Source organism: Ranitomeya variabilis, chromosome 5 (genome assembly GCF_051348905.1).
Source record: "Ranitomeya variabilis isolate aRanVar5 chromosome 5, aRanVar5.hap1, whole genome shotgun sequence".
NCBI lineage: Eukaryota > Metazoa > Chordata > Amphibia > Anura > Dendrobatidae > Ranitomeya > Ranitomeya variabilis.
Window position 1 is genome coordinate 205700415 of NC_135236.1, and position 22376 is coordinate 205722790.

General features: G+C 47.0%; 1 protein-coding gene across 2 annotated transcripts in view; it reads left to right on the forward strand.

The window, feature by feature from the left end:
• Nucleotides 1-22376, forward strand: part of CYP19A1 (cytochrome P450 family 19 subfamily A member 1) — an 81714-nt gene that overhangs the window by 46776 nt on the left and 12562 nt on the right. For both annotated transcript variants that reach the window (XM_077260951.1, XM_077260952.1), the window contains 3 exons: nucleotides 9495-9609; nucleotides 9718-9832; nucleotides 12880-13042. In XM_077260951.1, the coding sequence (XP_077117066.1) occupies nucleotides 9495-9609; nucleotides 9718-9832; nucleotides 12880-13042 (393 nt within the window). The remainder of the gene's footprint in view (nucleotides 1-9494; nucleotides 9610-9717; nucleotides 9833-12879; nucleotides 13043-22376) is intronic.

The window sequence follows — 22376 nt, forward strand, 5'->3', positions numbered from 1 at the left end:
CTGTGGACCAAAATATGGAAAAATTATAGCTCTCAGAATGTAGTAATGCAAAAAATATTTTTTGCAATAAAAAGCGTCTTTTAGTGTATGACAGCTGCCAAACATAAAAACCCGCTATAAAAACCCACTATAAATAGTAAATCAAACCCCCTTTATCACCGCCTTAGTTATGGAAAAATAATAAAATAAAAAAATGTATTTATTTCCATTTTCCCATTGGGGTTACGGTTAGAGTTGGGGCTAAAGTTAGGGTTAGGGCTAAAATTAGGGTTGGGGCTAGAGTTGGGGTTAGGGTTTGGATTACGTTTACGGTTGGGTTAGGGGTGTGTCAGGGTTAGGGGTATGGTTAGGGTTGGGATTAGGGTTAGGGGTGTGTTTGGGGTGTGGTTAGGGTTGGGATTAGGGTTAGGGATGTGTTGAGGTTAGGGATATGGATAGGTATGTGTTGGGGTTAGGGTTGGAGTTAGAATCAGGAGGTTTCCACTGTTTAGGCACGCCAGGGGCTCTGCAAATGCAACATGACGTCCGATCTCAATTCCATCCAATTCTGCGTTGAAAAAGTAAAACGGTGCTCCTTCCCTTCCGAGCTCTGCCGTGCACCCAAACAGTAGTTTACCCCAACATATGGGGTATCAGCGTACTCAGGACAAATTGGACAACAACCTTTGGTGTCCAATTTCTCCTGTTATCCTTGGAAAAATACAAAACTGGGGGCTAAAATATCATTTTTGTGGAAAAAAAAGGATTTTTTTATTTTCACGGCTCTGCGTTATAAACTGTAGTGAAACACTTGGGGATTCAAAGTTCTCATAACACATCTAGATAAGTTCCTTGGGGGGTCTAGTTTCCAATATGGGGTCACTTGTGGGGGGTTTCTGCTGTTTAGGTACATCAGGGGCTCTGCAAACGCAACGTGAAGCCCGTAGACCATTCCATCAACGTCTGCATTCCAAAACGCCACTTCTTCCCTTCCGAGCTCTGCCATGCGCCCAAACAGTAGTTTTCTCCCACATATGGGGTATCAGCGTACTCAGGACAAATTGCACAACAACTTTTGGGGTCCAATTTCTCCAGATACCTTTGGGAAAAATAACAAAAATTGGGGGCGAAAAATCAATTTTGTGAAAAAAAATAAGATTTTTTATTTTTACAGCTCTACATTATAAACTTCTGTGAAGCACTTGGGGGTTCAATGTGCTCACAACACATTTAGATAAGTTCCTTAGGGGGTCTACTTTCCAAAATGGTGTCACTTTTGGGGGGTTTCCACTGTTTAGGCACATCAGGGGCTCTCCAAACGAGACATGGTGTCCTATCTCAATTCCAGCCAATTTTGCATTGAAAAGTCAAATGGCGCTCCTTCCCTTCCGAGCTCTGCCATGCGCCCAAACAGTGGCTTACCCCCACATATGGTGTATTGGCATACTCAGGACAAATTGTACAACAACTTTTGGGGTCCAATTTCTCCTGTTACCCTTGATAAAATGAAACAAATTGGATCTGAATAGTGTTGAGCATTCCGATACTGCAAATATCGGGTATCGGCCGATATTCGCTGTATCGGAATTCCGATACCGAGTTCCGATATTTTTGTGATATCGGAAATCGGAATCGGAAGTTCCTATAAGTTCCCAGGCGTGTGCGGTGCGTATGGTTCCCAGGGTCTGGAGGAGAGGAGACTCTCCTTCAGGCCCTGGGATCCATATTCATGCAAAAAATAAAGAATAAAAATAAAAAATATGGATATACTCACCCCTCCGACGGACCCTGGACCTGAGCGGTGCAACCGGCAGCCTCCGTTCCTAAGTATGCAGTGAGTGTAGGACCTGCGATGACGTCGCGGCTTGTGATTGGTTGCGTGACCGCTCACGTGACCGCGACGTCATCGAAGGTCCTTCACTCTGCATTCTTAGGAACGGAGGCAGAAGCTTGCAGCGGTGACAGCCAGGGCTCGTCCGAGGGTGAGTATATCCATATTTTTTATTTTTATTCTTTATTTTTTACATGAATATGGATCCCAGGGCCTGAAGGAGAGTATCGGGATAGTATCGGGTATCGGTATCGGCGATATCCGATATTTTTTGGATATCGGCCGATCCAATCCGATACCATACCGATACTTTCAAATATCGGAAGGTATCGCTCAACACTAGATCTGAATTACATTTTTTGCGAAAAAAAGTTAAATGTTCTTTTTTTAAAAAAACATTCCAAAAATTCCTGTGACATACCTGAAGGGTTAATAAACTTCTTGAATGTGGTTTTGAGCACCTTGAGAGGTGCAGTTTTTAGAATGGTGTCACACTTGGGTATTTTCTATCACATAGACCTCTCAAAGTGACTTCAAATGTGATGTGGTCCCTAAAAAAAAATGGTGTTGTATAAATGAGAAATTTCTGGTCAACTTTTAACCCTGATAACTCCCTAACAAAATAAAATTTTGGTTCCAAAATTGTGCTGATGTAAAGTATACATGTGGGAAATGTTACTTATTAAGTATTTTGTGTGACATATTTCTGTGATTTAAGGGCATGAAAATTCAAAGTTGGAAAATTGCAAAATTTTCATAATTTTTGCCAAATTTCCATTTTATTCACAAATAAACTCAAGTAATATCAAGAAAATTTTACCACTACCATGAAGTACAATATGTCACGAGAAAACTGTGTCAGAATCACCGGGATGCATGCAAGCGTTCCAGAGTTATAATGTCATAAAGGGACAGTGGTCAGAATTGTAAAAATTGGCCCAGTTATTAACATGCAAACCACCCTTGGGGGTTAAGGGGTTAAAAGAGTCTCAGACGCTCATAGTTTTGCCCTATATAAGTCACTTGTGTGACCACACTTAGAATGCTGTGTATTTGCGTTCCCGTTTATAAGAAGGACATAGCTGAACTATAGCGGGTGCAGAGAACAGCAACCAAGGTTATTAAGGAAATGGGTGGACTGCAATATCAAGATAGGTTATTAAACTTGGGTTTTTCAGTTTAGAAAAATGAAAGCTTAGGGGCGATCTCATTATAATGTACAAATATATGAGGGGACAGTACACAGATCTTCCTAATGATCTTTTTATGTCAAAGTCTGCAATGGGAACAAGGGGGCATTCTCTTTGTCTAGAGGAAAGAAGACTTTATCATAATCACAAATGTAGATTTTTTACTGTAAGGGTACTGTCACACTCTGCAACTTTCCAACGATCACGACCAGCGATACGACCTGGCCGTGATCGTTGGAAAGTCGTTGTGTGGTCGCTGGAGAGCTGTCACACAGACCGCTCTCCAGCGACCAACGATGCTGAGGTCCCGGGTAACCAGGGTAAACATTGGGTTACTAAGCGCAGGGCCGCGCTTAGTAACCCGATGTTTACCCTGTGTAAGGTTTCTCTTACTGAGAGTGTTGGGGGACACTCACTTGGCCGCGATATTCAAGCACACGGGCACGGGTTTGTAAAACAAAGCAGTCCATGCGGTTTATTAAGCCTCATAAACCGGGTTACGCACAGTTCATAACATGAAACACAACAGGCACCAACTGGTGATATTTACTTGCAGCTTCAAACACTTCAGTGTACGGCTTTGCCTCACGGACACTAACGTGCTGGGCCTCTCACTTCGCCCAGTTACCAGGGTGTCCGTACGCCGTACACTACACCAACGTCCCAAGTCACAGACAGCACATGTGACTCCGGGTTGTCGTCTCTAAACACGCTGGTCCTCCCTTAACCAGTTCCCAAGGGAGACCACACAGTTCATAGAACTTCACAAGCACTACCGGCCTGTACGATACCTGACGGGAGCTCCGGCTCCACCTGCTGGCTCCTTGTCAGTGCACTTCTCCGGGTAAACTGCCTAACAGGGATCACCGACTTGCCTGGCCGGCACACATTAGTCAGTCCAGACCCACGGAAGGACTGTAGCTTCCCCAGTTCCACTGTGCACTGCTCCGGGATCCGGTCCTCCTCCTAGGACCTCCCACTCCAGCAGGTGCTTTCCAGGAAGCCTCCTCCCAGGCTTCCAACACAGGAACACACCGAGCCCTCAGGAACTCCCTCAGGGATTTTGCACTTGGACCCTTCAGGTCCAAACACTGGAACCACACAGGAACATGTGACCACACTCTGGTCACGTTATGTACCTGTAACCACACCCACAGCAATGGATCACATGGGCTGGTCACGTGATCCTGACATCACTGCAGGTCAATTCTCACGGCCTCAATACAACTCCGTGCACATCCCGGGGAGACCATGCAGCGCCCCCTACCTGTTACAGGGGTTACTGCATCACATATATCACATATCCCCCCCCTCTGTTCACACCTGTAGGGTTGAACACCTGTCATACACGTGGGAACACAGGATATGTCATGCACGTTGCCTTGCCCTACCTGTCGAGAGAACCGTCTCAGTCGGTTTTGAGCATCACACAGACCCATCCAGTTGTTGAGTTTACCCCGCCCCCAGCGGTCAACATGTAGGCCTTGAGCTTTGGCCCTTAAGTTACAGTCTGTCCGTGTCACCAAACCTTTAGTCAAGTTTGTCTCTTTACTCGACCTCTCTCTCCAGGGTCGCCACCCACGGTTGGTACGGACGGACATTAGTCCCACTTACAGTCGAGACTAGCAACTGATCAGAGTCTGACCCTCCATCACTACGTCTACTACTGTACATGTCCTTTTTGTTTCCTTTTCCTTGGGAAGAAGGCGGCCGCCACCTTATGTTCTGCAGCTGTTTATTGACCTGCCATCTGTACAGTCTTAGCTGCTCTATTTCTCTCAAGTAGGCCTCAGGAGCATCCGGATATTCGCTAGACTCTCCTTGGACCCGACAACCAGGAATGACACCATTCCATCTTCACCCACCTGGGCCTCGTCTTCAGCCGGAATCCTCAGTCTCTTCACACCTGACACATCCACCATCTCCTGCATCGTTTTTCCAAATCGGCCAATGAGCTTCGCTACCAGAGCTCTGGGCACTTGGACTGTGTCCTCTACCAAGCCCAGACGACTTTGAGCTTTCCTGGCTTGCTCCAAACAACGAGTGGCCTCACCATTCCCCAACAGGACCCTCTGCTTCGTGCGGAGGCACCGTAGGTGCATGTCCCTCAGGACAGCCACCCTCTTCACTGTGACTTCCTTAGTAGACAGTACCACCAACTGTTTCGTCTCCAGTGCCCAGTGCACACTACACGCTTCCACTGCCTTTTTAAAGGCCTCATGCACACCCTCGCGGGTACATGCATCTTGCGCCTCTACGGGTACATCTATCACGCACTTGAAGAGCGGAGTCTCACTTCCTTCAAGAACAGATGGCTCCTGCCTTGCCATGGACCTTTCCATCAAGACACCTGTCACAACCGGGTGACCATCTTGTTCTGCTTTTAGCGCCAACTCCTCTTCAGCTTTACTCTCATTACCACTCTGGTACTGGCACGAGAAGTCTGCGACCACCACCTCTTTTCCTTGTAGAGGGCCTTTTAGTGCTTCTCTAAGCACTACAATGTCTTCCTTTAGGGTCTGATACACACTTTGCCATCTGAACAGGTGGCCTCTGAGCTCAGAGACTTCCTTCTCTAGCTCATCCACTCTGCGCTCAGCCGCTTGTCTCAGGACCCTTTCTCGTTCGACATGGTCGTTCACCGTCTCTATAACCAATTCCATCTCGCTTCTCCCATCCTCCGGACTGGTGAAACATCCATCACTTGAGGAGGTATTCACTTCCGGCACCATCACCTTGGTGGCCTCCTCCACTTCCGCACCCTCCGACTCTGCACTGTCAGGGTCGGCCCTCTCTTGGGTCTCAGCGGTGACGTCATTAGGTTCGTCCCTTTTCCCTGGGACTTCAGAGTACTTCATACACCCCAGGTCCTCAGCATCTTCCGTCAATTCCTCACACGGAGCAACGAGTTCAGCCCCTTTGGCTCTTTTACGTCTCCGGCGACGGGAGGAAGAATTGCCTGAGTCAACCTTATTACACTCTTTTCCACTGGCGTCACCGTCTGAATGGGAGTCGCCACCAATCGTCACCACAGGTCCTGGACCCCATCCTCCACCCGTCAGCACAGGTCCTGGACCCCGTCCTCCACCCGTCACCATAGGTCCTGGACCCCGTCCTCCACCCGTCACCACAGGTCCTGGACCCCGTCCTCCACCCGTCACCACAGGTCCTGGACTTCGTCCTCCACCCGTTACCACAGGTCCTGGACCCCGTCCTCCACCCGTTACCACAGGTCCTGGACCCCGTCCTCCACCTGTCACCAGGGCATATGCGCTTGTTACTGGCCATGACTTGTCACAGTCACCCCCAGAATCTGTGTCACACCCCACAGTCTGATGACCCTGCAAGTCACTCTCTGTCTGGGTGTCAGCTCCACGTGTTTTATCCAGCAGACCACTATCAGTCGTATTGTGGCACACTTCAGGTGACGTCAGGTCAGTTAGTTGGACAGTCGCACCTTTCCCTCTGGTCAGGCCTGCCTTCTCAACATTACTAACTGACATCCACATTATATCCACAAACACTTCAGCCTTTTCCCACAGTGCTACCAAATCTTGTCCTATTACCATAGGATACGGCAAGATCGGGTCTACAGCCACCTCATGGTATGTGGAAACCTCCGCTGCGACAATGTAGATAGTGGTTACCTGGAGATATTCAGTGTCGCAAGGTGACACAGAATCTCCTGGACGGGTTCTCAGCACAGACGCTTCTCTCCCCGGGTCTATCAACCCTTGCACACACTTTCCATCCAGCCAAAAAGGACACAGTCGTGACACCTCACTGATTGCCGCCCCTTTTTTGGCTCCGCCCCTTTTCTGGGCAAGTGCTCCGCTTTTTGATACCACCCCGGTTCGAGATTCAGCCCCCCTTCGGGATTCCACCCCTTTTTGGGCCATTACCCCTATTTGGGTTACCGCCCCTTTTTGGTTCTCCGCCCCCTTTTGGGCAACCATCCCCCTTTGGGCCACCGCTCACTATTAGGGATACTCCCCTCCTTGGGATACACCCCGTGAACTTCCCCACGGCACTCAGGCCCCAGTTCACACAGTACACCCCTTTGTCTCTGGGGTTGTACTGGCCCTTTAAGAGCCTGCACAAAAAGAGAAAATTTTTATTTTTTTTTCTCTATGTCACTTCACCAGCTCCTGCTGGTACCGCCACAGCTCCTGCTGCAGTCACACACAACCGGCACCTCCAGGTGCTGCCAACCATAAGCCACTACAGCTCCGCCTGCTGTGGAACCTCTCGCTGCAACCGCGGCTCTGCACGGCTCCACCGCTGCCGCTTGTCACCTTCGTGACCCCGCCGAGTCACAGCAGACGCTTGTCACTTTCGTAACCCCGCCGAGTTACAGCTAGACGCTTGTCACCTTCGTGGCTCCGCCACAGCAATTAACTCCACGTGTGCCAGCTGGATCGTTGCCAAAATTCTCCACCAATTGTAAGGTTTCTCTTACTGAGAGTGTTGGGGGACACTCACATGGCCGCGATATTCAAGCACACGGGCACGGGTTTGTAAAACAAAGCAGTCCATGCGGTTTATTAAGCCTCATAAACCGGGTTACGCACAGTTCATAACATGAAACACAACAGGCACCAACTGGTGATATTTACTTGCAGCTTCAACCACTTCAGTGTACGGCTTTGCCTCACGGACACTAACGTGCTGGGCCTCTCACTTCGCCCAGTTACCAGGGTGTCCGTACGCCGTACACTACACCAACGTCCCAAGTCACAGACAGCACATGTGACTCCGGGTTGTCGTCTCTAAACACGCTGGTCCTCCCTTAACCAGTTCCCAAGGGAGACCACACAGTTCATAGAACTTCACAAGCACTACCGGCCTGTACGATACCTGACGGGAGCTCCGGCTCCACCTGCTGGCTCCTTGTCAGTGCACTTCTCCGGGTAAACTGCCTAACAGGGATCACCGACTTGCCTGGCCAGCACACATTAGTCAGTCCAGACCCACGGAAGGACTGTAGCTTCCCCAGTTCCACTGTGCACTGCTCCGGGATCCGGTCCTCCTCCTAGGACCTCCCACTCCAGCAGGTGCTTTCCAGGAAGCCTCCTCCCAGGCTTCCAACACAGGAACACACCGAGCCCTCAGGAACTCCCTCAGGGATTTTGCACTTGGACCCTTCAGGTCCAAACACTGGAACCACACAGGAACATGTGACCCACACTCTGGTCACGTTATGTACCTGTAACCACACCCACAGCAATGGATCACATGGGCTGGTCACGTGATCCTGACATCACTGCAGGTCAATTCTCACGGCCTCAATACAACTCCGTGCACATCCTGGGGAGAGCATGCAGCGCCCCCTACCTGTTACAGGGGTTACTGCATCACATATATCACACCTGGTTACCAGCGTAAAAGAAAAAAAAAAAAAAAAACGTACATACTCACATTCCGGTGTCCTTCAGGTCCCTTGCAGTCTGCTTCCCGCTCTGACTGAGTGCCGCCGTAAAGTGAAAGCAGATCACAGAGGTGACGTCACCGCTGCGCTCTGCTCTTACTTTCCGGCCGGCAGTCAGTCAGAGCGGGAAGCAGACGGCAAGGGACCTGAAGGACACTGGAATGTGAGTATGTGCGGTTTGGTTTTTTTTACTTTTACGCTGGTAACCAGGGTAAACATCGGGTTACTAAGCGCGGCCCTGCACTTAGTAACCCGATGTTTACCCTGGTTACAAGCGAACGCATCGCTGGATCGCTGTCACACACAACGATCCAGCGATGACAGCGGGAGATCCAGCGACGAAATAAAGTTTCAAACGATCTGCTACGACGTACGATTCTCAGCAGGGTCCCTGATCGCTGCTGCGTGTCAGACACAGCGATATCGTATGGATATCGCTGGAACGTCACGGATCGTACCGTCGTAGCGACAAAAGCGCCACTGTGTGACAGTACCCTAAGAGCAGTGAGATTATAGAACTCCCTGTCACATGATTTACTAGAAAAGTACAAGGATTGTATGGATGCCTTTCTTGAAAAATCTAATATTACAGGCTAAGGGTACTATATTCTGTGATGGGGTGTTGATCCAGGGAACTGGTCTGATTATCGTCTGTGGAGTTGTTAAGGAATATTTCCCCTAATATGGAGCTATTAGTGTTTGCCCCATGGGGTTTTTGCCTTCTTCTTGGATCAACATGTTAGGCCATAGGTTGAACTCCATGTACTTAAGTCTACCTTTAACTTTAAAAACTATGAAACTATGATGAAATTAAGGAAAATCACAGTATTAATACATTTAAATCATAGACCAAGCCATAGACCAATACATTCCTATTATATTTAAAGGCATAGGTGTAAAATCATACAGTGTTTTGGTGACAAATGTTCCTTAATCTATGAATAGTTCTAGATTTCATGTACATCTGGGTTACATGCATAATTGTGGGATACAAGGTTTGCTTTCTGTAGACCTAAGCGTCGGGTGTTGTGTCATGCTCTCATCATTTTATCATTGTTGTTTCCAGAGAATGACATTGTTGTGAAGATTCAGAAATATTTTGACGCGTGGCAGGCTCTTCTGCTGAAACCAGACATATTCTTTAAAATTTCCTGGCTCTACAAGAAGTATGAGAAATCAGCGTGAGTTCCCTCTGACTAATCAATGCTTTCCCCACTGTGAGTGTAATTGTGTATGAACCCCCCAAAATTTAGCAGATTGTGAGTAAGTGTCTTCTCTTGGTATTTCAGCAATGATTTGAAAGAGGCTGTTGAAATTCTCATTGAGCAAAAGCGACGGGAGCTTTCCACTTCAGACAAGCTGGATGAGACTATCGATTTTGCAACAGAGCTCATTTTCGCACAGGTGTGTAAGTAAAGACCTGTATAAGTAAGTGTGCAGAGAAGTAGATGATACCTTGCTTACAAATCTAAGAGCTGAATGCTAAGAAGGATCTGATATCTGAAACATCTCATGCACACAAATACTGTATACCTGGAGCACACTGCAATCCATAGTTCAGATTGTACAGCCTCGTTGCTTTCCAGGCACTGCCGGACGGTGCGTCCAGGAGGCAGGATGTACTCGCCTACAGGCAGTGCCTCCGGGGCTACGTTGCCACTTTGAGTACAGATTTTCGGCACCAATTAGCTAATGTAGGTTACTTGTGAGTCGCCCACTAGGGCAGAGTACTCGGTACCGGGTCCGGTCGGCTATTAAAGGGGATGTCACAGTGGCTGCGACCCGGTCCGTGGCCCTGGGACTCACTGTAAAAAGGAACGGTCTTTTAAGGGAAAAGTGTTTATAAGTCTGTCGTGACGCCACCTGTGGTGTTCGGTCAATAATGGGACCAACGTTGCGTTAAAGGGGTCCTCTGGGGGGTGTTATTGCAGCACTGATGGTACACTTCCCACAGGTGAAGCGGGGTCCCCAGGGGTCCTAAGGTGTATGGTGGTGGTGACGGTTGCCGGTAAATGAGTAAAGGACACACGTTGTAAGTCTTGAATGACTTGAAAATTGTGCGGGAGCCCACGTAATTTTTTTCCATTTTTTTTATTTATTTAAACAGATATTGCGTTTAAGGCCGGGGTCACACTTGCGAGAAACTTGCACGAGTCTCGCACCTCAATACCCAACACTGCCGCTGACACTGGGACCGGAGTGTGTGGCTGTATGTATTTCTATGCAGCTGAACGCTCCGGTCCGAGTGTCGGCGGCAGTGCTGGGTATTGAGGTGCGAGACTCGTGCGAGTTTCTCGTAAAGTGTGACACCGGCCTAACGCAGATTTTTCTCTATCTATAGATCTATCTATCTATAGCTCTATCTATCTATCGATTGATATTGATATATCTACAGATAGATAGATCGATAGATAGATACATCTATAGATGAATAGACAGATCTATAGATAGATATATCCATCTATCTATATCTATCTATAGATGTATCTATAGATATCTATCTATCTCATTCCTTCTATCTAACTATCTATCTATCTATCTATATATCCCATATCTATCTATCTATCTATCTATCTATCTATCTATTTATCTCATATCTATCTATCCCATATCTATCTATCTATCTATCTATCTATCTATCTATCTATCTATCTGTCTATCTATCTCATTCCTTCTATCTATCTATCTATCTATCTATCTATCTATCTATCTATCTATCTCATTCCTTATATCTATCTATCTGTTTATCTACAGTATCTGTCTATCTATGTAATGGAGTGTGGGTTGGACAAATGTTAAAGAGGAGGTTGGACCAGAAATGACATCACAATTCTTTTTTTTTTCAATAATAGATCTTTATTTAGCTTTCAAAAACGCATACAAATCTGCATTAAAAAAACGCATCAAAAAACGCAGCAAATCCGCACCTGTGTTTTCTGGCAAAAGAGGGAAGAATCTGCACAGAAAATTCCACAGGCAAATCTACAACGTGTGCACATACCCTTAACCTGTTAAATGATGCTGTCAATCTCAGATAGTGGCATTTATAGTGTGCTAGTAGGGGGTGCAACATTCCATGTGCTCATCAGCGCCCCAGTGACGTGATCGCATAGCGCCACTGAGTTGCCATAGAAGCCGGGGTAATGCTTAAAAATGTATTTTAAAATATAAAAATTATATAAAAATTTCAAATCACCACACTTTTACCCCATTAAAAATAAATTAAAAAATACACATATGTGGTATTGTTACATCCATAAAAGTCCAGTCTATCAAAATATAAAATGAATTAACCTGATCGGTAAATTATATATTATGATTTTTCGGCTGCCACAACAATGCAAAAAAAAACATAATTTCTTCCACAAAATGGTATCCATAAAAACATCAGCTTGGGGTGTAGAAAATAAGCCTGCTCACAGCCACGTAGGCTAAAAATTGAAGGTGTTATGGGTCTTGGAAAATGGCAACACAAGGAAAAAATATACCGGTACATATATCAAAAAATGTATATATATAGCAAAAAAACTTGGAACAGTACCGTATAGATAAATCATAGGTGCAAGGCCCCCAAATCAAACATTCGTTTGTAATGATAATGGCAGTGTAAAAATCAGTTGGGTGCTGCCTGCTTTTTGTACTGATATATATATATATATATATATATATATATATATATATATATATATATATATAGATACATATATATATATATATATATATATATATATATATTTTATTTTATTTTACACATTTAAATTTTTTTTCGCTGCTTAAATGAAAAAACAAACAAAAAAAAACACTAGTCACTTTTACCAAATGGTGCACATGGTAAATAAAAACAATGCTAGAATTGCACTTTTTTGCAATTTTCCACACTTTGAATTTTTTTTCTCACTTTCCAGTACATGACATGAGAAAATGAATGGTGTCACTTAAAAGTACTCATTCCACAAAAAACAAGCCCTCATATGGCTATGTCGACAGAAAAATATAAAAAATGACGGCTTTCAGAAGAAAAAGAGAAAAAAAAATACAATAATGGAAAATAGCCATGTAGGGAAACGGTTAATGAATACAAAAATTCCACTGTTGCTACAAATGCAGAAAACGTGAGATACGTAGTTAACATTTTTTTATTAGAAATGTATAAGTCCTCCTTAGCAACAGAGTTCAAGATGCAGACTTCAAGTGAACTGAGAAAGAAATAGTATCCAGCTTAGCTTTAATACAAATCTGTTTGGGAAAGATGGGTGGATAAGGAATAAGGGTGCATGGCCGAGGGGGACGTCACCTGCCCCATCAATGCAGCAAATATTTAAAAAATGCTGCCCTCCTATAGTATTAAATTAGAAAGATGAAGGGTTAAAAGATAAAAATGAGCATTTATTGAAAAAAAGAACAGTCCAAATAACAAATGTAATTTTAATTAATATTTTCTTTCATCCAAGAACCAAGGAGATCTCACTGCTGAGAACGTGAACCAAAGTATCTTGGAGATGCTGATAGCTGCTCCTGACACCATGTCTGTCTCTTTGTACTTCATGTTTATCCTCATCGCTCAACATCCAAAAACTGAAGAGATGATCAGAAATGAGATCAACATGGTGATTGGTAAGTAACACATGACAAGAACACTGACATTTCTGGGATATCTCCAGATAGACAGCTTGGATATCTGAACTTTCATTTTACTTTAGGTGTGAAGTGATAAAAATACATTTTAAATAGGTTGTCTCAGTAAGACACTGTTAGCATATTACTATGATATGCCAGCAATCGGCAATTGGCAGTGCCAGTGATCTAACCACTGTAATCCCTATAAATTGCTAGTATTCGGCATGGCAGTGGCACTAAGAAATCAGCACAAAATTTTATTCAGCCAGCCAGCCATGTGATTGGACTTTGACGACATAATAAGATAACTAATGAGGCCTTTGAAGAAAGCAGCAACAAGAGGTAAAGCAACATAGTAACATAGTGTGTAAATAATGAGTAATATAGCTTGTCCTACAAACTCACACACGTACAGTATAATGCAGCCCCACAGTATTTCACACAAATTATAATGCATACATGTAACAGAAAGGGGCTTAAGCCAGCTCACCAGCAACCACCGCAGGTGCTCGGAACTCCGTGCAGATAAACGTAGAGTCCTTGAAAATGATGTTTAGTTCCAGCTCCTTAAAAATAATATTCTTTATTGAATCATATTTAAAATACACATGGCTTTGACAAAGATTGTTCTGATCGAAACGCATTGCCTCTGTCCGTGTCATGGCATTGGTTGAGGGAGAGCATGTTACCATGTGTATTTTTAATATGATTCAATAAAAGATTATTTTAAGGAGCTGGAACTACACATCATTTTCATAATGCATACGTACACACACACAGTATAATGCAGCCCCACACTATTACGCACACAGTATAATACATATATAAACACACAAACACAGATAGTATAATGCAGGTATATACACTGCAAAAAAGCATATACATACACATTATAATGCAGCCCCACAGTACAGCAGTATTACATACATATACACACAATACTTACCTCTCCCTGTTCCCCCACTGCTCTGGTTTCATAGAGTATAATGCAGCCTAACTCATAAAGTATAATGCAGCCTCCCTCATAAAGTATAATGCAGCCCCCATAGAGTACAATGTGGCCACCCCATAGAGTGCAATGCGGCCACCCCATAGAGTGCAATGCGGACACCCCACAAATTGCAATGTGGCCATCCCACAGAGTACAATGCGGCCACCCCATAGAGTATAATGCAGCCTCTCTGAGAGTATAATGCAGCTCCCCTCAGAGTATAATGCAGCCCCTCTCATAGAGTATAATGCAGCCCCAACACACACATTATAATGCAGCGCCACACACGCAAAAAGTATAATGCAGCCCCCAACACACAGTATAACACAGCCTGTAATAATTATAGGGGATAACTCAGGAGACTCTTTGTGTGGAACAAGACAACTACAGGACACAGTTTTATAAGTGGTAAAGTCTATATAATCACACGGTGATTCAAACAGGTGCAGAGAGAAACTCAAGTCCACAACACTTGGTGCAAATAATAAACGCAGCTTAGCAGTCTATAGGAAACTTCAGAGGAAAATGCAATCAAGCAGAAAGTCTATGAAGCACAGTTATTCTTGAGGATACTAGACACGAATAAATCCTTGTCTTAGTCCAGACACAGATAGATATGCTTATTAGGCAGTTCAAATCATATCTTAGCTCAACCAGGGAGGCCTGGTTAATAGTCTCAGGTTATTGCAAAGCAGCATGTCATGTCCAGCAAATGCAGATGGAAGTAAACACGAGCAGCAGATAAAGGAGGATTACTGGAAACTTGTGTATGCAGCAGGAACTCAGAGCAGAGTAGCAGGATCACCACACAGGTTCACAGAAGCAGGTGTATAGCCAGGGAGTAATCAGAGGTCAGGAGCTGGATGCAAGGCAGAATACTCTAGCACAGACTGAAGGCTGGGGTGGAGTTTTATAGCAGGAAGACTCAGTGCACATGAGACCAAAGATGCCATCTTGGAAAAGGGCAGTAATGCACAAAAGGTAAAAAATGTTCAGAGTCCTGACACAGCCCCACACACAAAAAGTATAATGTAGCCCCCACACACATAATAATGCATACACACAGTATAATGCAGCCCCACACTATTACACACACAGTATAATGCAAATATAAACACACAAACACACATAGCATAATACAGCTACATACACTGTAAAATGCATATACATACACACTATAATGCAGCCCCACAGTCCAGCAGTATTACACACACACATACACACAATACTTACCTCTCCGTGTTCCCTTCGCTCTGTCTTCATAGAGTATAATGCGGCATAACTCATAAAGTATAATGCAGCCTCCCACATAGAGTATAATGCAGCCCCCATAGAGTACAATGTGGCCACCCCACAGAGTGCAATGCAGCCACCCCATATAGTATAATGCAGCCTCCCTCAGAGTATAATGCAGCTCCCCTCAGAGTATAATGTAGCCCCTCTCACAGAGTATAATGCATCCCCAACACACACAGTATAATGAGTATAATGCAACCCCCCACACACAAACAGTATAATGCAGCCCCCTCACATACAGTATAATGCAGCCTCCTAACATAAACAGTATAATAAAGTTCCACAGACACAGTATAATGCATGTATACCTACCTACACACAGTATAATGCAGCCCCACAGTATTACACACACAGTATAATGTATACACATACACACAGTATAATGCAGCCCCGACACAGTATAATGCAGTCACCCACACACAAAGACACAGTATAATGCATGCATACCTACACACAGTATAATGCAGCTCCACACTATTAAACACACAGTATAATGCATACATACACACAGTATAATTCAGCCACACACTGTATAATGCATATACATATACACTATAATGCAGCCCCACAGTCCAGCAGTATTGCACACACACATACACACAATACTTACCTCTCCCTGTTCCCCCCTGCTGTCTTCATAGAGTATAATGTGGCATAACTCATAAAGTATAATGCAGTCTCCCTCATAGAGTATAATGCAGCCCCCATAGAGTACAATGTGGCCACCCCACAGAGTGCAATGCAGCCACCCCATAGAGTATAATGCAGCCCCCTTCAGAATATAATGCAGGTCCCCTCAGAGTATAATGTAGCCCCTCTCACAGAGTATAATGCATCCCCAACACACACAGTATAATGCAACCCCCCACACACAAACAGTATAATGCAGCCTCCTAACACACACAGTATAATGAAGTTCCACAGACACAGTATAATGCATGTATACCTACCTACACACACAGTATAATGCAGCCCCACAGTATTACACACACAGTATAATGCATACACATACACACAGTATAATGCAGCCCCCGACACAGTGTAATGCAGTCACCCACACACAAAGACACAATATAATGCATGCATACCTACACACACAGTATGATTCAGCCATACACACTGTATAATGCATATACATACACACTATAATGCAGCCCCTCAGTCCAGCAGTATTACACACACACACATACACACACAATACTTACCTCTCCCTGTTACCCAGCTGCTCTGGCTTCTGCAGCTCATCTCATCAACTCCACTGCTGTCACAGCATGGCACAGAGGAGAAGTGATGGGAGAGAGAGGGTCACCTGATTCTGTCTCCGCCATCATTGCTTTCATTGATGTCGGTGTCTATGATGCCGATAAGTTGAATGTGTGATGTGGAGGGAGGGCTGTGCCAGGCCCCTTTTACTCCCAGGCCCCTTAGTGGCACACTACTGGCTGGGGGCCCATGGGAGAGCGGGAGCCCATGGCAGCTGCCTGGTCTGACTGCCCCTAATGCCGGCCCTGAATATCTGAATGTGACATGCATTTGTGTTCAGCCCCCTGTAGTCTGACTGATACCCCTAAGTAAAATTGTCACTGACCAATTAGTCACACAATTAGTAAATTGAGTCCACCTGTGTATAACTCAGATTTTATGTGAAGGCCTGAGAGGTTTGTTTGAGAACATTAGGGATCATGAAAAACAAGGAACACAGCAGACAGATCAGGGATAAAGTTGTAGAGAAAAGTAAAACAGGGTTTGGCTATAAAAAAAATAGCCTAATCTCTGAACATCTCACGGCGCACTATTCAACGCATGATACAAAAATGGAAGGTGTATGGCATGACTGTAGACCTACCAAGACACAGCCATCCTTCTAAACTGATATCCCAAGCAAGGACAGCACTAATTAGAGAGAAGCTAAGATGTATATGGTCACTCTGAAGGAGCCTCAGAGATCCACAGCTCAAGTGAAAAAATCTGTCCACAGGACAACTATTAATTGTATACTCCACAAATCTGGCTTTTATGAAAGAGTAACAAGAAAAAATACATTTTTGAAACCAATCCATGAGAAGTCCTGTGTGCGGTTTGTAAAATTTCATTTAGGGGGACACAGTTATTATATGAAAGAAGGTGCTCTGGTCAGGTTATACCAAAGTAGAACCTTTTTGGGCTAAATGCAAAATGCTATGTGTGGCAGAAAACTAACTCTGCACATCACCCTGAAAACACCATCCTCACCATTAACCCCTTTCTGACCTCGGACGGGATAGTACGTCCGAGGTTAGATCCCCTGCTTTGATGTGGGCTCCGGCGGTGAGCCCACATCAAAGCCGCGACATGTCAGCTGTTTTGAACAGCTAAACGGCGTAGCGAGAAAAAAATTCGAAATGCCAAAATTACGTTTTTTTGGTCGCTGCGACACTGCATTAAAATGCAATAACGGGCGATCAAAAGAACATATCTGCACCAAAATGGTATCACTAAAAACCTCAGCTCAGCATGCAAAAAATAAGCCCTCAGCAGACCCCAGATCATGGAAAATGGAGACGCTACGGGTATCAGAAAATGGTGCAATTTTTTTTTTTTTTACCAAAGTTTGGAATTTTTTTTCACCACTTAGATAAAAAATAACCTTGACATGTTTGGTGTCTATGAACTCGCACTGGCCTGGGGAATCATAATCGCAAGTTAGATTTAGCATTTAGTGAACCTAGCAAAAAAGCCAAACAAAAAACACCCATGGGATTGCACTTTTTTTGCAATTTCATCGCACTTGGATTTTTTTCCCCATCTTCTAGTACACATCATGGTAAAACCAATGATGTCATTCAAAAGTACAACTCGTCCTGCAAAAAATACGCCCTCACATGGCCATATTGACAGAAAAATAAAAAAGTTATGGCTCTGGGAAGGAGGGGAGTGAAAAACGAACACTGAAAAACGGAAAATCCCAAGGTCATGAAGGGGTTAAACATGGTGATAGCAGCATCATGCTATGGGATTGCTTTTCTTCAGCAGGGAAGTCATTTAGGAAAACCTGTTAAATACTTTAAAAAAAACTTGCTATTGGGGTGTGGGTTCACCTTCAAGCAGGACAATGACCCTATGGGCTCATTTCCACATGCGAGTCACACGTCCGTATCTCGCATGTGGAAATCAAGCTGTGGAGCCGGCACTCCAGAGCGGAGCGTGCGGCCACATAGGAACACATGGAGCTGCACGCTCCGCTCCTGAGTGCCGGTGCCAGAGCTTGGTTTCCACATGCGAGATACGGACGTGTGCCTCGTATGTGGAAATCAGCCCTAAGCGTACTTCCAGAGCTACAATTGAAATCTGTAATTCCAGATCCCTGGACAAAGGTTAAAGGATGATGGCTACGGAAACCATTGGGATCTGTAAACAGAGTGGCTTGTGCTAAGCCTGTCCTTTGAAGCTTTATTTACTCTAGAGAGAGTATAAAGGAGGGCAACAAAATTAATAAAGGGGATGGGAGAACTACAATACCCAGATAGATTAGCGAAATTAGGATTATTTAAGGTACCGTCACACTAAACGATATCGCTAGCGATCCGTGACGTTGCAGCGTCCTGGATAGCGATATCGTTGTGTTTGACACGCAGCAGCGATCAGGATCCTGCTGTGATATCGCTGGTCGTTGATTAAAGTTCAGAACTTTATTTGGTCGTCAGATCGCCGTGTATCGTTGTGTTTGACAGCAAAAGCAACGATGTCAGCGATGTTTTACAATGGTAACCAGGGTAAATATCGGGTTACTAAGCGCAGGGCCGCGCTTAGTAACCCGATGTTTACCCTGGTTACCAGTGTAAAATGTTAAAAAACAAACACTACATACTCACCCTCTGATGTCTGTCACACGTCCCTTGCCGTCCGCTTCCTGCACTGACTGTGAGCTCCGTCCGGCCGCAAAGTGAAAGTACAGCACAGCGGTGACGTCACCGCTCTGCTGTTAGGGCCGGCACTCAGTCAGTGCAGGAAGCGGACGGCGAGGGACGTGAAGGTGAGTATATACTGTTTGTTTTTTTACATTTTACACTGGTAACCAGGGTAAACATCGGGTTACTAAGCGCGGCCCTGCGCTTAGCAACCCGATGTTTACCCTGGTTACCCGGGGACCTCGGCATAGTTGGTCTGTGTGACAGCTCTCCAGCGACCAAACAGCGACGCTGCAGCGATCGGCATCATTGTCTGTATCGCTGCAGCGTCGCTTAGTGTGAAGATACCTTTAGTCTAGAAAAAAGACGACTGAGGGGCGATCTAATAACCATCTATAAGTACATAAGGGGACAATACAAATATCTCGCTGAGGATCTGTTTATACCAAGGAAGGTGACGGGCACAAGGGGGCATTCTTTGCGTCTGGAGGAGAGAAGGTTTTTCCACCAACATAGAAGAGGATTCTTTACTGTTAGGGCAGTGAGAATCTGGAATTGCTTGCCTGAGGAGGTGGTGATGGCAAACTCAGTCGAGGGGTTCAAGAGAGGCCTGGATGTCTTCCTGGAGTGTAACAGTCTATAATATAACGCTGGGAGCGTCACTCTGTCCGAAGCCTTTATAGACTGCGCAAGCGCAAGCGTCGGCGCAGTCTGGACCCCACAGAGCGACGCTCCCAGGAGATCGCGGTATGCGTAAGCGCTGAACGCACACCGCGATCTCCAACGGAGAAGCAGGGACAAGCCAGGAGGCGGAGGGTGAGTATACTTACCTGTCCAGTTCCACCGACGCGATTCCGGGCCATGAATGTCCCCCTGCTCCCGGAATCGGCGCCTGCGCAGTCCGCGCTTTCCGGCGCCATTTTATTGAAGACAACTTGCAGTGTGTCTTCAAGAAAATGGCGCCGGAAAGCGCGGACTGCGCAGGCGCCGATTCCGGCACCAGGAGGACACAGAAAATGGCGCCGGAAATGAATGAGGTAGCGCAAGTAACAAATTGCTGTGCCATGAGGCTGTGGCACTTAATGCCACAGCTATTTGTTACTTACACCACCTGATTCATTTCCGCCGCCATTTTCTTGGTCCTGCTCCCGGAATCGGCGCCTGCGCAGTCCGCGCTTTCCGGCGCCATTTTCTTGAAGACACATTGCAGTGTGTCTTCAAGAAAATGGCGCCGGAAAGCGCGGACTGCGCAGGCGCCGATTCCGGGAGCAAGACCAAGAAAATGGCGGCGGAAATGAATCAGGTGGCGACAGCCGCCGCACCCAGCACAGCCGTCCACAGCCGACGCAGCCACCGCACCCAGCACAGCCACGCACAGCCGCCGCACCCAGCACAGCCATCCACAGCCGACGCACCCAGCGCAGCCACCGCACCCAGCACAGCCACGCACAGCCGCCGCACCCAGCACAGCCGCCGCACCCAGCACAGCCGCCCACAGCCACCCACAGCCACGCACAGCCACCTACAGCCACGCACAGCCGCTGCACCCAGCACAGCCACCGCACCCAGCACAGCCGTCCACAGCTGCCGCACCCAGCACAGCCACCCACAGCCGCCGCACCCACCACAGCCACGCACAGCCGCCGCACCCAGCACAGCCACCCACAGCCGCAGCACCCACCACAGCCACCGCACCCAGCACAGCCACGCACAGCCGCCGCACCCAGCACAGCCGCCGCACCCAGCACAGCCACGCACAGCCGCCCACAGCCACCCACAGCAACACACAGCCGCCTACAGCCACGCACAGCCACTGCACCCAGCACAGCCACCGCACCCAGCACAGCCGTCCACAGCTGCCGCACCCAGCACAGCCACCCACAGCCGCCACACCCACCACAGCCACCGCACCCAGCACAGCCACGCACAGCCGCCGCACCAAGCACAGCCGCCGCACCAAGCACAGCAGCCGCACCCAGCACAGCCACGCACAGCTGCCCACAGCCACGCACAGCCGCCTACAGCCACGCACAGCCACCGCACCCAGCACAGCCGCCGCACCCAGCACAGCCACCCACAGCCGCCGCACCCACCACAGCCACCGCACCCAGCACAGCCACGCACAGCCGCCGCACCCAGCACAGCCGCCGCACCCAGCACAGCCACGCACAGCCGCCCACAGCCACGCACAGCCGCTGACAGCCACGCACAGCCGCCTTCAGCCACCGCACCCAGCACAGCCGTCCACAGCCGCCGCACCCAGCACAGCCACCCACAGCCGCCGCACCCAGCACAGCCACCGCACCCAGCACAGCCACCGCACCCAGCACAGCCACGCACAGCCGCCGCACCCAGCACAGCCGCCGCACCGAGCACAGCCGCCGCACCCAGCACAGCCACGCACAGCCGCCTACAGCCACGCACAGCCACTGCACCCAGCACAGCCGCTGCACCCAGCACAGCCACCGCACCCAGCACAGCCGCCGCACCCAGCCACGCACAGCCACCCACAGCCGCCCGCACCCAGCACAGCCGCGCCACATACAGCCGCCCGCACTCAGCACAGCCACATACAGCTGCCCGCACTCAGCACAGCCGCCCGCACTCAGCACAGCCGCCCGCACTCAGCACAGCCGCCCGCACTGATGGGGGCGCAGGATGGAGCAGCACGTGATAGGATGGGGGCGCAGGATGGGAGCACATGACAGGATGGGGATGCAGCATGGAGCAGCACATGACAGGATGGGGGCGCAGGATGGAGCAGCACATGACATGGTGGAGCAGCACATGACAGGATGGGGGCGCAGGATGGAGCAGCACATGACAGGATGGGAGAGCAAGATGGGAGCAGCACATACCAGGATGGAGACCATATACCAATATAAATGCTCGCCACCCGGGCGTAGAACGGGTTCAATAGCTAGTATAGTATCTTACAGTTATTAGGTTCTGTAGAAGGACGTAGATCTGGGGATTTATTATGATGGAATATAGGCTGAACTGGAAGGACAACTGTCTTTTTTCGGCCTTACTAACTATGTTACTATGTTACTATGTCAGGCTTCCACATGCAGTGCTATTGTGATACATACAAATACCAAATTATCCAGAGAGTTAGCAGACTTTAATTAAGGGATACATTTAAAACATAAATTTT